The 12445-nt window shown below is 58.1% G+C and overlaps 1 protein-coding gene across 2 annotated transcripts in view; it reads right to left on the bottom strand.

Moving 5' to 3' along the window:
• MICALL1 (MICAL like 1) overlaps positions 1–12445 on the bottom strand; it is a 28388-nt gene that overhangs the window by 7816 nt on the left and 8127 nt on the right. The window contains exons 4-13 of one of the 2 annotated variants that reach the window (XM_074326383.1): positions 11877–11965; positions 10624–10766; positions 8992–9452; positions 7673–7730; positions 6418–6794; positions 4620–5035; positions 2256–2390; positions 1509–1659; positions 1306–1396; positions 1092–1165 (exon numbers count right to left, since the gene is read on the bottom strand). In XM_074326383.1, the coding sequence (XP_074182484.1) occupies positions 1092–1165; positions 1306–1396; positions 1509–1659; positions 2256–2390; positions 4620–5035; positions 6418–6794; positions 7673–7730; positions 8992–9452; positions 10624–10766; positions 11877–11965 (1995 nt within the window). The remainder of the gene's footprint in view (positions 1–1091; positions 1166–1305; positions 1397–1508; positions 1660–2255; positions 2391–4619; positions 5036–6417; positions 6795–7672; positions 7731–8991; positions 9453–10623; positions 10767–11876; positions 11966–12445) is intronic. The other variant, XM_074326384.1, reaches the window with a different exon arrangement.

Below are 12445 nucleotides of genomic sequence, written 5' to 3'. Positions count from 1 at the left end.
GGCTCCCTCTGAGTGGTAGCCACGCCCCAGCCTCCCAGAGATTTGGCAGTGACCAACGGATGGCAGTGGAAAGCTGGGACTTTCCGTGGCTTCTCCAGGGACGGACACTCCACCCTCCCAACTTCCCCAGTCACTGGAGAAGCAGGGCCACCATCCCCGCAGGCAGGAGAGGCTGTGTGTGTAGGGACTGGCCCAGGTCAGAGGCATAGACGCCCAGCTCTACCAATAATAGGCAAGACTTCTCCTCTCTGGCTCTCCACTTGTTAAATGGGAATGAGGGTGCCTGCCGCCTGGGCCATAGGAAATAGTCAGGAGCCCTGGCTCCAGCTCTGGACGCTCCAGTCCTGCGGTCTCTCTCGGCCTGCAGCAGCGGCTCACTCCAGGTCATGGCCACAGACCCCAACTCAGCCACATAATAACCACTGTCAGCCCCTCAGAGGCCACAGTGTTTCCATGTCCACAGTCCCTTGGTCCCAAGAGTACCCTACGAGGTGAGTACCTTCATCCCGTCTTACACTTGGAGCCACTGGGGCTCAGAAATCTGCCCACCCTCGCTCTCCCCTGCACCCAGCATGTTAGGGCCTGAACATGGAATGTCTCACTCCACACCCAACCCCTCCCGCTGCCCTTCCACCATGCTGAGCCCATCCTATCCGTCCCGCCCAGAGTCATGCCGTGCAGGGGGCCCTCTACCTTCCCTTCTTCCACCAGTAAAGTCCTGCCATGCTCTGGGCCTGAGAGCCGGGAGCCCAGAGCTGCCTCTGGGCACGCATCTGCTGTCACCTACTCAAGGAGCAGCCATGGGCCCTGGAGCTTGAAGCCCCTCCCCCTGGGGCCCTGCCCACCCACACATCCAGGAGCCGGGGCGGCCACAGGTGGTGTGTTCCTGAGCCTGGTGCTCTCTGACACCATGTGTCCACACTCCCACCGGGGCTCAGCCCATTTATCACCTGTTATCACGGCCCCTCCAGCTCTCTCCTCTGACCCGACTCCCAGGGTCTGCCTGTGTGCCTGTGTCAGGGCTCTGTCCACTCCCCCATATCACTAGGCCCTGGCGCAGGAGGCCGGAGGACGGACGTGGCTGCACTCACCTGGCTTGTTGAGAAGGCATCGGAGCTCATACTCCACATCTGCCTGCCGCTGCTCCAGGTTTTGCTGCTTGAAGCTAGAAGGTGGGAAGGAGCCGACTATTAATTCAGCCCCACGCAGCTGCCTTGGCCTGTGCTGTCAGTGATGAGAGAAGGAAGACGGGGACTCTCTGTTCTAAGCTCTATGGATTCCAGGAAGGGGCACGGGAGAACTCACACATAGATGAGCTCGGACTCCCGCCGAACAAGCAGGTGCTTCTCATGGATGAGCTTGAACCAGTCCACCAGCATGTCGTCCTCACGGCCCTCTGGAAACCAGATACCCAGGGAGGCCAGGGTTGGCAGCAGTTCCGGCCCTCAAAGCAGCCATCGAGGCTCCCCCCAGAGAGCGAGGCTCCTGCCACCCGAAGTCCCACCCACCAGGCCTCCCAGCAGCGCGCGAACCATTCACTCCACCACGTAGCTTCTTCTCCAGCAGGACCCCACGGTGTTCCAGGGCATCTAGCTGGCGCTCAATGGTGTCCACTTCTCTGTGGATGTCCTCCTCGGGAATGTACTGGTCAGCCTGGACCTGCGCGACAGCACCCGTCACCTGAAGGACAGCCTTCCCCTCCCACCTGCCCGCTGCCAGGAGCTTGGTCATTTCTCTGGCCAGCACTGGCCACCATGGGCCCAGGACTCTGGCTGTCCCACCCCCCAGTGGAGCCAGAGGCAGGATCCCTGTGTGAGGAAGTCAGGGTGCGGAGATACCCACCACCCCTGCGTGCCCCTGGCCAGGCACACCCAGAGGGAGGCACAACTTCCTACCTCTCATGGCAACCCTCCCCCTTCTCTGCCACTCCAGAAATGATATCACAGTGAGAGGGTGACCCTATTAGAAAGATTAACTAGAGAACACTCTAATCTATTTAACTAGAAATGTATCATATGAGTGCTGTAATCCTTGAACTATTATTAGTAACAAGTTAAATGCACCACCCTTTGCTCCTGCTTGAGAACAACTGATCTGCTAGAAATTCAACCTTCCAGTGGGGCCACCCAAGTGCCCCCTCTCCGACATCTGAGGGCAGCTGCCCCGACAGCCCATCCTATCGAAGTGTCCCATGGGGAGCCTGAGGCTGCCAGGAGGGGCCGAGCCCAGGAAGTCTGGGAGCTCCCAGCTGGTACCTTGCGCTTGATGAGCGGGAAGCCATGTCCTGGGGCAGGTGGCCTCGCTGGCTTGGATCCCTTGATGGCCTTCTTTGTGGCTGGGGACGCTGTGGGTGATGCCTTCCGGTTAAAAGGATTCTCCTTGCAGGAAGACTAAAGGCAGGGCCATATGACAGAGGGTAAGTCTGGGGAGCGGCCATAATACCGCTCGCAGCCTGATCACGTGGGACTATGGAAAGCAGGCTAGACCCCGAGGGCACGGAGAGGAGGGCTCACACAGAGGAAGAACTGCCCAGCATTGAGTTCAACAAACATCCCCATTTCCCAGCACTTCCCCTGTGCAGTTGCTGTGCTGGAGACTTCCCTACGTTCTTACTGAATTCTCACAGCGCTCGCAAAGTGAGTATTGTAATGCCCACTTGACAACTAAAACTCAAGTTCAGAGAGGTTAAGGTCCGCACTTCCCAAGGGCCCAAGCTAAGGCGAGAATCTGTTTCCGGGCGGAGCAGCCATCCTGCACTGGGGACAGTGATCAGGACAAGGAGTTGCGGGCTAGACAGCTACAGTCGCTCATTCAGGCCTCACAACCACCCTTTCCCCAGCAGGGACTCTCAGGCTCAGAGAGGTACAGCTCCTTGCCCAGTGTCGCCCAGCAAAGAGTACAAAAGCACAGAACCCCCCTTGCATCTGGCTAGCGGATGGAGGAGGGTAGCTCCCTCCCTGCCCAGGAAAGACCCCTCTCCGCTGCTGCCCCCTTCCACGCACCCAGAGCCTTGCATCTTTCTGCCCCTTTGGGGTGAGCCCTGCCCTCGAGGCCAGCACAGCTGAGCAGCCCCAGCATTGGGACAGGGCTCTGCCTGCCACCTGAGCAATGCCTACATCTTCCAACCACTTTCATCACAGCCCCAGGGCATCCAGCTGGCACTAGATGGCACTCCACAGCCTCGGTGGGTGGCCTCACTTGAGGTTGTGGAGCGCTCCCTGGAGTGTTTCCCAGCTTGCTCCCAGCAGCTGGGGAAGGCAGGAGGGAGCCCTGCTCACCTCCCCTGCACCAGCCGCACAGAGGTGGTCTCAGGCCAGCAGATGCTCTGAGCCAGGCCTGGCAGGGAGACGGGGTTTGGTTCCCACAGGGCAGCACCCGCCCAAGACCCCTGTCTCCTGCCCCCACTGCATCTGAGATTTCTCTCCTAATCTTGGGGTTAGGATGAGGTGTGGGGATGCCCCAGAAGGCAGTCCACTTGGGGCTCTGCCCCTCCCTTCCACAATCGTACCCAGAGGGGCCCAGCAGGGCCAAACAGCCTGAAGCCCCAGCCCCTCAAGGGGTCTCAGCCTTTTCTCAGCCACACAACTCCTTCAAGCTGACCTTCCACCGCAACCCCAGGACAGGAAGCAGGTGTTTAAAGGGCGTTGCCTGAAGGGAGGAGGGGGGTGTCCCACCACCCACCACCAAGGAACCCTTGGGCTTCTCAGAGCCAGCTGACACCCAGAGAAGGGGGGAGCCCTTTTCAAGGTCTCACAGTAAGGGGGTGGCAGAGCGGGACAGGAGGCTGTTGCCCGAGCAAAGAAAGGTTAAATGTCTGAAAGGCACACAGGTAGGGGCTGGACCAATAGCTTGGGCCCCTCCCCAGCCTCATCCTCTGTCAGGTAGGTCAGGTAGGTTGGTCACCCCAGGTTCGTCACCCCATGGGAGCTGTCCTAACTCCATCCACTAGGACTGGATGAGTCTTTGGCTTTCAAAGAGCTGCAGACTGTGGGGCGAAAGTGGACCATCAGAACCTGGTGGCCCAAAGGGACTGTGGCTGCAATAGAGGCCCCTTCGGGAACTAGATGCCCTGAGGAATGTTCTGACCCCTCGTGAGCCCCGTCTTGGCGTGGGACTCAAGCAAAGTGTGCAAACAGCCCACAAAGGTCATCTGAAAAACAAGCTCCCTGGGAGGGTTGCCTCATGACCACTCCACCCCCAAGAGAAGATGGAGTGCAGGGCGGACCTGGGAAGGGGCCTCTAGCATAAATAGGGCCTCAGTAAATGGAAGGGTGGACAGAGGATAGGCAGATGCAGGGTGGCTGGGTGAATGGGTCCCAAATGGACAAGTGCATGGGATAGGCAGGTAAATAGGTGCCTGAATGCATCAATGCATGGAGGGCCAGGCAAGTGGACAGGAGAACAGGTAGATGATGGGAGGTCTGGCCAATGGATGGAAGGATGGATAGATGGATCTGTGCCTCAGTGAATGGTGTAGTGAATGAGTAGATGGACACTGCCAAGGTCAGTCAGGAAATCAAAGGCCAGCAAAGATAGAAGGCCCTGGACATCCCTGCCCTGAGACCAGACCCCCATCCACTAGACAGGACAGCAGCTTTTAGCTAGGGTGAGGTACTCACCTTTACCTGGAGCTGTGGGGATGAGGTTCCAGGGGAAGGCACGGGGCTCTTGTCTCCAACCAACAAGAGAGGGGTGGGGGCAGCTCCACTGCAGGGCTTAGCAGGCTGGGGACCAGAGCTGCCCCTCGTATTGGGGGCAAGGCCAGGATTGGCTTGAGGTGTCCGGTCCGTGCTGGGCTGCACCAGCTCCCCAGAGGAGGACAGGGAGGAGTTGGCAGAGAGGCTGGCAGAGGTGCCAGGAGTGCCAGGGGCATGGACAGCAGGCTCTGAGGAGCTCTTAGGCACAACTGGGGGCTCCAGCAGCTCTGCACTGGGGGTCTGGTTGGAGCTCTCGGATGACAGGCTCTCCACGCTGAGGGCTGGTGATGGGGTAGCCGTGGGTGGCTCCGAGTGTGAGAGACGCGAGGCATGGAGAGCTGCACAAACAGATGAGAAAGTGGGCGCCACATGATGGGGTATAGTCAGGGCTTCTGGTTTCACCTGACACGCTCCACTCTCAACAGAGCTGCAGGTGGCCTTGGAAACCCATGTCCTTCTGCGTCCAGATGAAGCCACGGCCCAGAGAACCCACCCCTCACTTCCTCACTCAGCATGGCTGCCACTTCTACCTCCCCTCCCATGTCTGATCTGAGCCAAAGCCAAAACGAACTTAAAAGGCAAATCTGCCAGGGGAGGGGAGGGCGCAGACAAAACTGAGGCTGGCCTCTCCTGTGCCTGTGATCCAAAGCAGAGGTGGGAGGGAGGGCAGCAGGTGAGGGGAAGGGCGGGCAGACCTCGCAGTGGCCAGCTCTGGGCCAGGCACTGCCCTGCACCACTCCTGCAGGTGACAGATACCATGTGTGAAAGTATTGTCATGTGCATTTTCCAGATGAGAGAAGGCACTGGCCCCCAAAGGCTGGGGTGGAACCCAGCTGTATCTGACTCAGAGCTCACCCCAGTGGCTGCACCCCGCACCCACCCACCACCTCCACTTGGCTGACTACTCTCAGCTAGAGGATCCCAGGGCTCCAGCAGGGGCCGGGGGGGTGGGGGGACCCCAGACCACCTGAGCACCTGCCTCTGATCATCTTGAACATACTCTCAGCCCCACTGCCTAAGCGGCTCCTACTGAGATCTCGGAGGCAGCTGGACCCCAGGCATGGTGGAAAATGACCAAGCCCAGGGCCTCAGAAGACTGCAAGATGGTGAGAGTGAAAAAAACGCAACATGTCTGGATGAGAAAGGGAGTGCTGGGTGGAGGGGTGCAAATGCCCTGGAGCTGGCCCACCACCACCATATTCCATGTGGGGAAACTGAGGACAGATACAAGGAAGGAACTGCTCAAAGTCACAAGGCCCGTGTCACACACACAGAGCCAGGTCAGAGCCAGCAGTTGCCAGCAACTGGAGGAGAGTGACTAGAAAGGCAGGATTCCATCTAACCCCTGCCGTGTGCTTTCCGTGGGTCCTAAGTACTTCACCAGCTAATGTATTTAATTCTCACAACAGACCTGTGAGGTGGGTTACAAAGGGTTAAGCATATGAAGTCTAGGGCCTAGGTTCAAATCCTGCCTCCATGCTGTGAGTCGTTGGGGCAAATCACTTACCCTCTCTGTGCCTCAGTTTCCTCACCTGCAATGAGGGTATGACACCTACCTCACAGGTTAGCTCCAGGATCAAATGAGAAGATGCATGTGAAACACGTGGCACCTGGCCTAAAGGGGATCCCACTGCATCACACCCCCTTCCTGGCTGGGCTGACCCAGGAGCCCGACCCCAGAGTTCCGACTATCAGCAGAACTCCCAGGGATGGCACTCACCGAGTGGGGACGCACTGGGTGCTCGGGGGGCAGGGCGCTTCTTTGTCTTGGGGCTGCTGGTAGGGGTGATGCCGTACCAGGGGTGCAAGGTCTTGGGTGTGGACTCCAAGGGGGCCTGAGCAGCGCCAGTGGCCAGGCTGGGTGCAGCGGGCGGCTCCTCCTCCTCCTCCTCCTCAAACGGGTTGTAGGGCTGGGGCTCTAGGCCAGCCCCCGCCAGGCTCCTCGGGGCCACCTCCTCCATGCCTCCATTCTCTACCTGCCTGCTGTCCTGGCATGGAGGCCCAGGGCTGCTGCTTGGGGGAAGGGGCGCTGGCTTCTTCTTTGGCTCTGCCTGTACCAGAGTGATCCATGGGGGGTCCTTCCTGGGGGCTGGCGTCCTGGAGGGCAGCAGGAAGAGGCAGAAACCATTAGGAGGTGGGGGGCAGCGTCCTTCTTACTCTGGACAGTTCTGGGTCCATTTCAAAGGGAATGGATGAGTAACTGCACCTTTCTCCTCTCCCACCCCCAACCCAGCGGGGCCAGCCTGGGCCCAAGGCTGAAATGGACTATTAGAGTCACATCCCAACTGGGCCCCTTGAGACCCAGAAAAGGTAAACTTTCATGTCACACAGCCTCCGTGAGCCCCAACGAGGAAAGGACCCACAAGGGGCTCCCTGGGTGATACTGAGAAAGTCACCTGACCTCCCTGCCTCAGTCTCCCACCCATGAAATGCGGACAATCACCCTCACCTCACGGGATCAATGTAAGAGTCCAGTGGGCACAGCACCTGGCACAGCAAGTGCTCACTAGTGTTAACTATGGTTATGGCTGTGGCCCACCTCGCTCCCTCACGGACCACACAGGGGAGGCAGAGCTCCAAAGAATAGCTGGAAATAGATATCCTCGCCTGGGACACACGGTCCCAGGGTGGAATACCTGAGCCAGGTATATGGCTAAGCTTTTCTGAGCCTTTCATACCTGGCTGCTAATTCTCACAACTCTATGAGCCAGGCCTCGGACTCCCATGTCACAGAGGCAGCAGGGGCTTGGGGAACTGAAGGGACTCCAGAGGCGGCTGTCTCCACCAGGCACTGCTGCCCACAGGGGAGGGGCTCCCAGGGGATGTGGGCACAGCACTCCTGCCCCAGCCAGAGGTGAGCCCTGCCCATTCTCAGGAGAGCGTGGGGTGGGTCACATGCCCGCAGGAAGCCTTGCCCCCCAGGGCACCCCCATGCCCACCGCCAGGGCCCTGAAAACCTCTCAGGGCCAGCATACCTCTCTGACAGCTTGGGCGTCCCTCTCGGCTTGGGGACGGGGGTTTCGTGCAACCTTCCTAAATGGGAAAGGAGAGTAAGATAGGCCTTCATAGACAGACAGCTGTGGGCTGGACAGCAGAGTGGGGCACCCGGAGAGCCAGCCAGAGTGCCTGCCACACCAAGGAGTGCCCTTCCTTCCCACCTGGCAGGCCACAGACTCCAGGTGGCCATGGCCACGTCACCCGCACACTTGCACCTCCCCGGCCCAGCACTCAGGGAGATTAGATAAGCACCAAAGGTGACAGGTAGAGAAGGGTAAAGGGGCAAGGCCGGACACCTGAGACCCCATTTGCAGTTCAGTTGAGAAGGGGGAACCCAAGTACCCCTCAGACACTTCTCCAAACAGAAACATTGTCTCAATTCAGCCCCAGCGTTATCTCCTCCTGGAAGCCTCCCAACATCTAAATGTTCCTGAATTTCATAACAGCCTCTGCTTCCCCCATCTTAACAGACTTCCACGTTCTACTGAAATCCCTGTCTCTGCCTGTCTCCCCCTGGATACTGGCAGCACCTCAAAGCACAGATAGGTCTAAACAATGTCAGGGCGGGGCTCAGAGCACACCTCCATGAGTGTGGAACAGAACTGAACAGGCGGAGGGAGTCTCTCTCCCTCAGGCCCCCACGGTCTTTCCTAACCTACCTGTCCTCCCCGACCAAACGATAAGGGCTACCCAGTACATCTTGGGTTACAAGGAACTTGGTTTCCATGAGCTCATGGAAGCTCAGGAAGCTCATTTGGGAAGGTTCTGTGATGAGGGGGTGGAACGGGGTATCCACTGCAGTTCAGACTGGCCGGAAGACAGCTCCCAGGGCCCCACCTGACCAGGGACACACCCTCTCCTGTCCTGACCCCAGCCTGAGCTCTCCCCTGCCAGACATCCAGACACAGACCAGCACATGGGCTGGGCATGGGAGGGGAGGTCACCTGGGATATTCAATCAGACTGCCAGGACACACAGTCCCAGAGACAGTCAGGACACAGGCACACACCGTGTGCAGTCGGAACATACCCTGAAACTGAAGCATACAAGGCACACAGCCTGGGGCACGATCTTGTCTGTTTTGTTTGAGCTGCACCCCCCGCATGGAGAACATAGCCCAGCATAGAGGCCTCAGCACTATCTGTTGCATGAACTAACCATCTCAGAAACAGCGCCAGCTCCCATACGAGGCTCACACAGACAGAGCGTGGCCCCATGAATACTCTCAGTGCACATGTGCATGCAAACACCGGACACTCCACAGCGGGTTCCTGGCCCCAGCTAGAGCCTTGCTCACCATTCACCAGGCCGCTGCTGCCACCTTGCTCCACCAAGTTCTCAGGCTGCAGACTGGACCGGGGCCGGGGCGTGGGGGGTGTCAGGGCTGTGCTCTCGGAGGCCTTCCTGGGCGCAGGCGTGGGGCGACCGGTTGGGGGGCTGGCCAGCTCCTGTGGTTTGCCCGGAACCCGGGGCTTGGTGGGAATCTGGGTCCGGGCCTCTGGGCTGGCCTGGGGCGCGTCCACCTCCGCGCCTGCAGCCGCACTAGGGCTGCGGCCGCCTCCCTCCACATCCTTGGCTTCTTCTGCTGCTTCTTTTGCTTCTTCTTGCTGTGGCTTTGGCTGCGGGGCAGACCAGGGCTTGGCCCCCGACCGCCCCCCTGGGCCCAGCCTGGCGCACTGTTCTGCACAGACGAAGGTGCCCTCCTCAGGCCCCCTCCTGTAAGCCCCAGGGATCAGGGTGCTGGAGCACTGTCGACACCTGGCAGGGAGAACAGGGGCAGGGTGTTCAACTTGGCCAGGCTGGCTACCGAGCCTCCAGCAGCCAAAGCTGTTCCCTCCCTTCTCTCCTGCCAAACGCCAGCCTGGATCCTGTCGCAATACTCGGGACTTCCCAGAGGAAAACGAAAATGATAAATGTCAGGATCATTGTAGAACAATAAAACCATGTGAAATCAGCAACACAATTGTGAAACATGCCTTCAGTTTGTGCTGCAAGAGGAAGCAAAGGTTTCCCCCTCCAAGAGGTACCATCTAGTGTGCAGGCTGCCACTCACTAGCGGCTCAGGAAATCAGTTCAGTAGTTTGCAACCAAACAGGGTTTTTTTGTTTTGTTTTTTTTCATGGAAGAGAATAAAATGAAATTGAATAAAAGAAAATGTCAGTGTGTATCACACTTGTCTTATGAAACTCTACTTCCAGTTGTGCATGTATTTCTACAAGTTCTATTTCCGGTATGTGCTTACAGCTGGCCAGATGTGACTGCGTTGGTGTAACGGTTCCCCTCCTGGAGATTTTTCCCCGATGACACCTCAGTTCTGCAGTCAAGTCCCCTGGTTCCAGGTCCAGCCACCGCGCACGTGCACGTACGTGAGGGTGCACGCACACGCACACACACTAAACCACAGTCGAGCACATGTGGCAACTCTCAGTCACCAGCTCCCCTTGACTCTTCAATTTTCTTTTCTGATTTCTTTTTGTAACATATAAAATGTTTTCACACATTTTATAAGTTATTTGTATTTTCCTTATCTCTTACTCCATTTTCTTTGAACCTGGCTTCTCCTGAGAGCCACACACGGAAAGCAAGCTGTTATTGTGGGGCTTTTTTTTAAATCATTTTTTCCCCTGTGGCTTTTAAAGCATATTCCGCTCCTTAAGCATCACTGGGTAGTTTGCCTCAAAGAGCGCTGGTACTGGAGGCAGACCCCTGAGCTCCAGCCCCATTTCTGACTAGTTATGTGACTGAGCAAGTCTCTTGCCCTCACTAGGCCTTCGTTTGCCCCTCAGTAAAATGGGGATAAGCAGGATGCTCTGACCTGAAGAGCCTGCCAAGGGGCCTAGCACACTGGTGCTGAATCCATGGACGCTCCTTCCCTGGTATTGGGCTGCTGGGGGTGAGGCTCCTGCCCCCAGGCTCCCCAGCCACTCACCGGAAGCAGTGTCGGTGGTACAGCTTGCCCTCGGCCAGGTAACGTTGCACCAGGTGCACATGCTGCTGGCAGGCCGCACACGTGCTGCTGGGGGTCCGGTGGGCGCCCTGCTCCAACAGGTGGCCGGAAGAGAGCTCCTCACCCTGCAAGCGCGAGAAGATTGGGGGTGGAGGCGTGGTCACCAGCCATCCTGTTCCCACCTCTAATGGCTGCGGGGCCCCAAGTGCAGAGCTTCACAGTGCTAACGTACTTCATCAGAGCCCTGGAGGGGCAGAGGGCGGGGGAGTGCCCCAGTCTCAGAGGAGGAAGCTAAAGCCCAGAGAGGCTGAAGGACTTGCTCAAGGTCACTGCATCAGGATGGACACAGGGAAAGTCCTGCCTTTCAGTTTCTGAGGCCTTGCCCACGAGAAAGGCAGCCCCTGGCTGAATAAACCCTTCCCCTCGGCGACTCTTGCACCTCTCCCGTTCCTGCAAGTTGGGCCCCAACGGGTGACTGTCCTCTCAGGCCCATCTCATCTGCCTTCTCTGCCTCCCCTCCTAGAGCCCCAGCAGGTTTAAATTCCAGGTTCTCTATTTCTAAGCACTGTGACCTTGAGCAAGCTGCTGGCATCTCCGGGCCTTGGGTTCCCACCTGCAAATTGGCATCCGATACCCCTGCCTGTATCAGCCCCGCGCACGCTCACTTGGGTACCCACCCGAGGCTGAGCGCCCTGCCCCTCAAGGAACAGATGGAAGCAGGTGGGAGAGTCTTTTGCACACTGTGAAGTGCTGTCCAGATGTGAAGGGCTGGGGTCATCCCTTTGAGCACCTGGAGCAGGGGACTGGCAGTGTGGCCCCCCACTTCCTAGCTGAGAGACCCTCGACAAATGACCAAGCCTGTCTGAGCCTCAGTTTTCTCATCCGTATATCAGGACACATCATACCGACCTCCTAGAGTTGCTGAGAGAATTAAACAATCTCCTGGGAAGTGAAAATCTCTGTCTCAACAGGAATCAAGGGGAGTATTTGCCATATTACCCGTGTGAATCCTGTCAGTCCCAGGATGGCAAAGTCAGCACTGTAGACTGCTGTATGCCCCCGTCCCAGGCCTGGCATCTCCTGAACCTGCCCCCTGCCCTGGCCTGTAAGACTCTACTCCCAAAACCAATGGGAAAAGGACCGAACGCCTTCTGAACACAGCATTGGCAGCTGGCCACCCCAACAGGCACCCTCTCTACCCCCACCCCACCCGCCCACACCAGGGGTCTGCCTACCTGAGCCCTATCTCCTGGTTCCACTGGAGTAGATGCTTCGGATGGTGGGGAGGAAGGTACCAGGCCCTTTCTGGCTGATGAGACACCGGCTGCCAAGAGACAGGAACAAGACCCTGAGGCGAGGACCCAGAGTCCCAAGAGACCCCCACCTAGCCTAAGATTTGAGCTCTGCAGCCATCCCCTTTGGTGGCTGCAGAACGCAGTGGGACCAGAGCAGTTTCCTGCTTCACACAGGCCAGGGGACGCCTCCACTTCCACACTAAGTGCTGAGCCCAAGCTACTTACCCTCGCTGAGCCTCTGCAAAGTGACTCTTACTGCATAGAGCAGCGTGAACAACATGGCGACAGTACAGTCACAGAATTAACAGTGCCCAGTATGTGGCAGGACAGGTAGCTTCCTTCCCACCAGGGTAAGGGGTTGAAGAGAAGGAAAAGAAAGGAGCCACACGGTGCTGGCCTGAAGGTCCAGGACAACGGGCTGGCTCCCGGGGACCAACAAGGAACCTGCGCCCTGCCTATGCCCAGGTGGGCAGCTGTGGCCCGGAACCCGGCCTGCATCCCTCTCACCA

Source organism: Rhinolophus sinicus, linkage group LG02 (genome assembly GCF_036562045.2).
Source record: "Rhinolophus sinicus isolate RSC01 linkage group LG02, ASM3656204v1, whole genome shotgun sequence".
In the NCBI taxonomy this organism is placed as follows: Eukaryota; Metazoa; Chordata; class Mammalia; order Chiroptera; family Rhinolophidae; genus Rhinolophus; species Rhinolophus sinicus.
The sequence above is the reverse complement of the archived record's forward strand: the minus strand, read 5'-3'. Positions and strand labels throughout refer to the sequence as shown.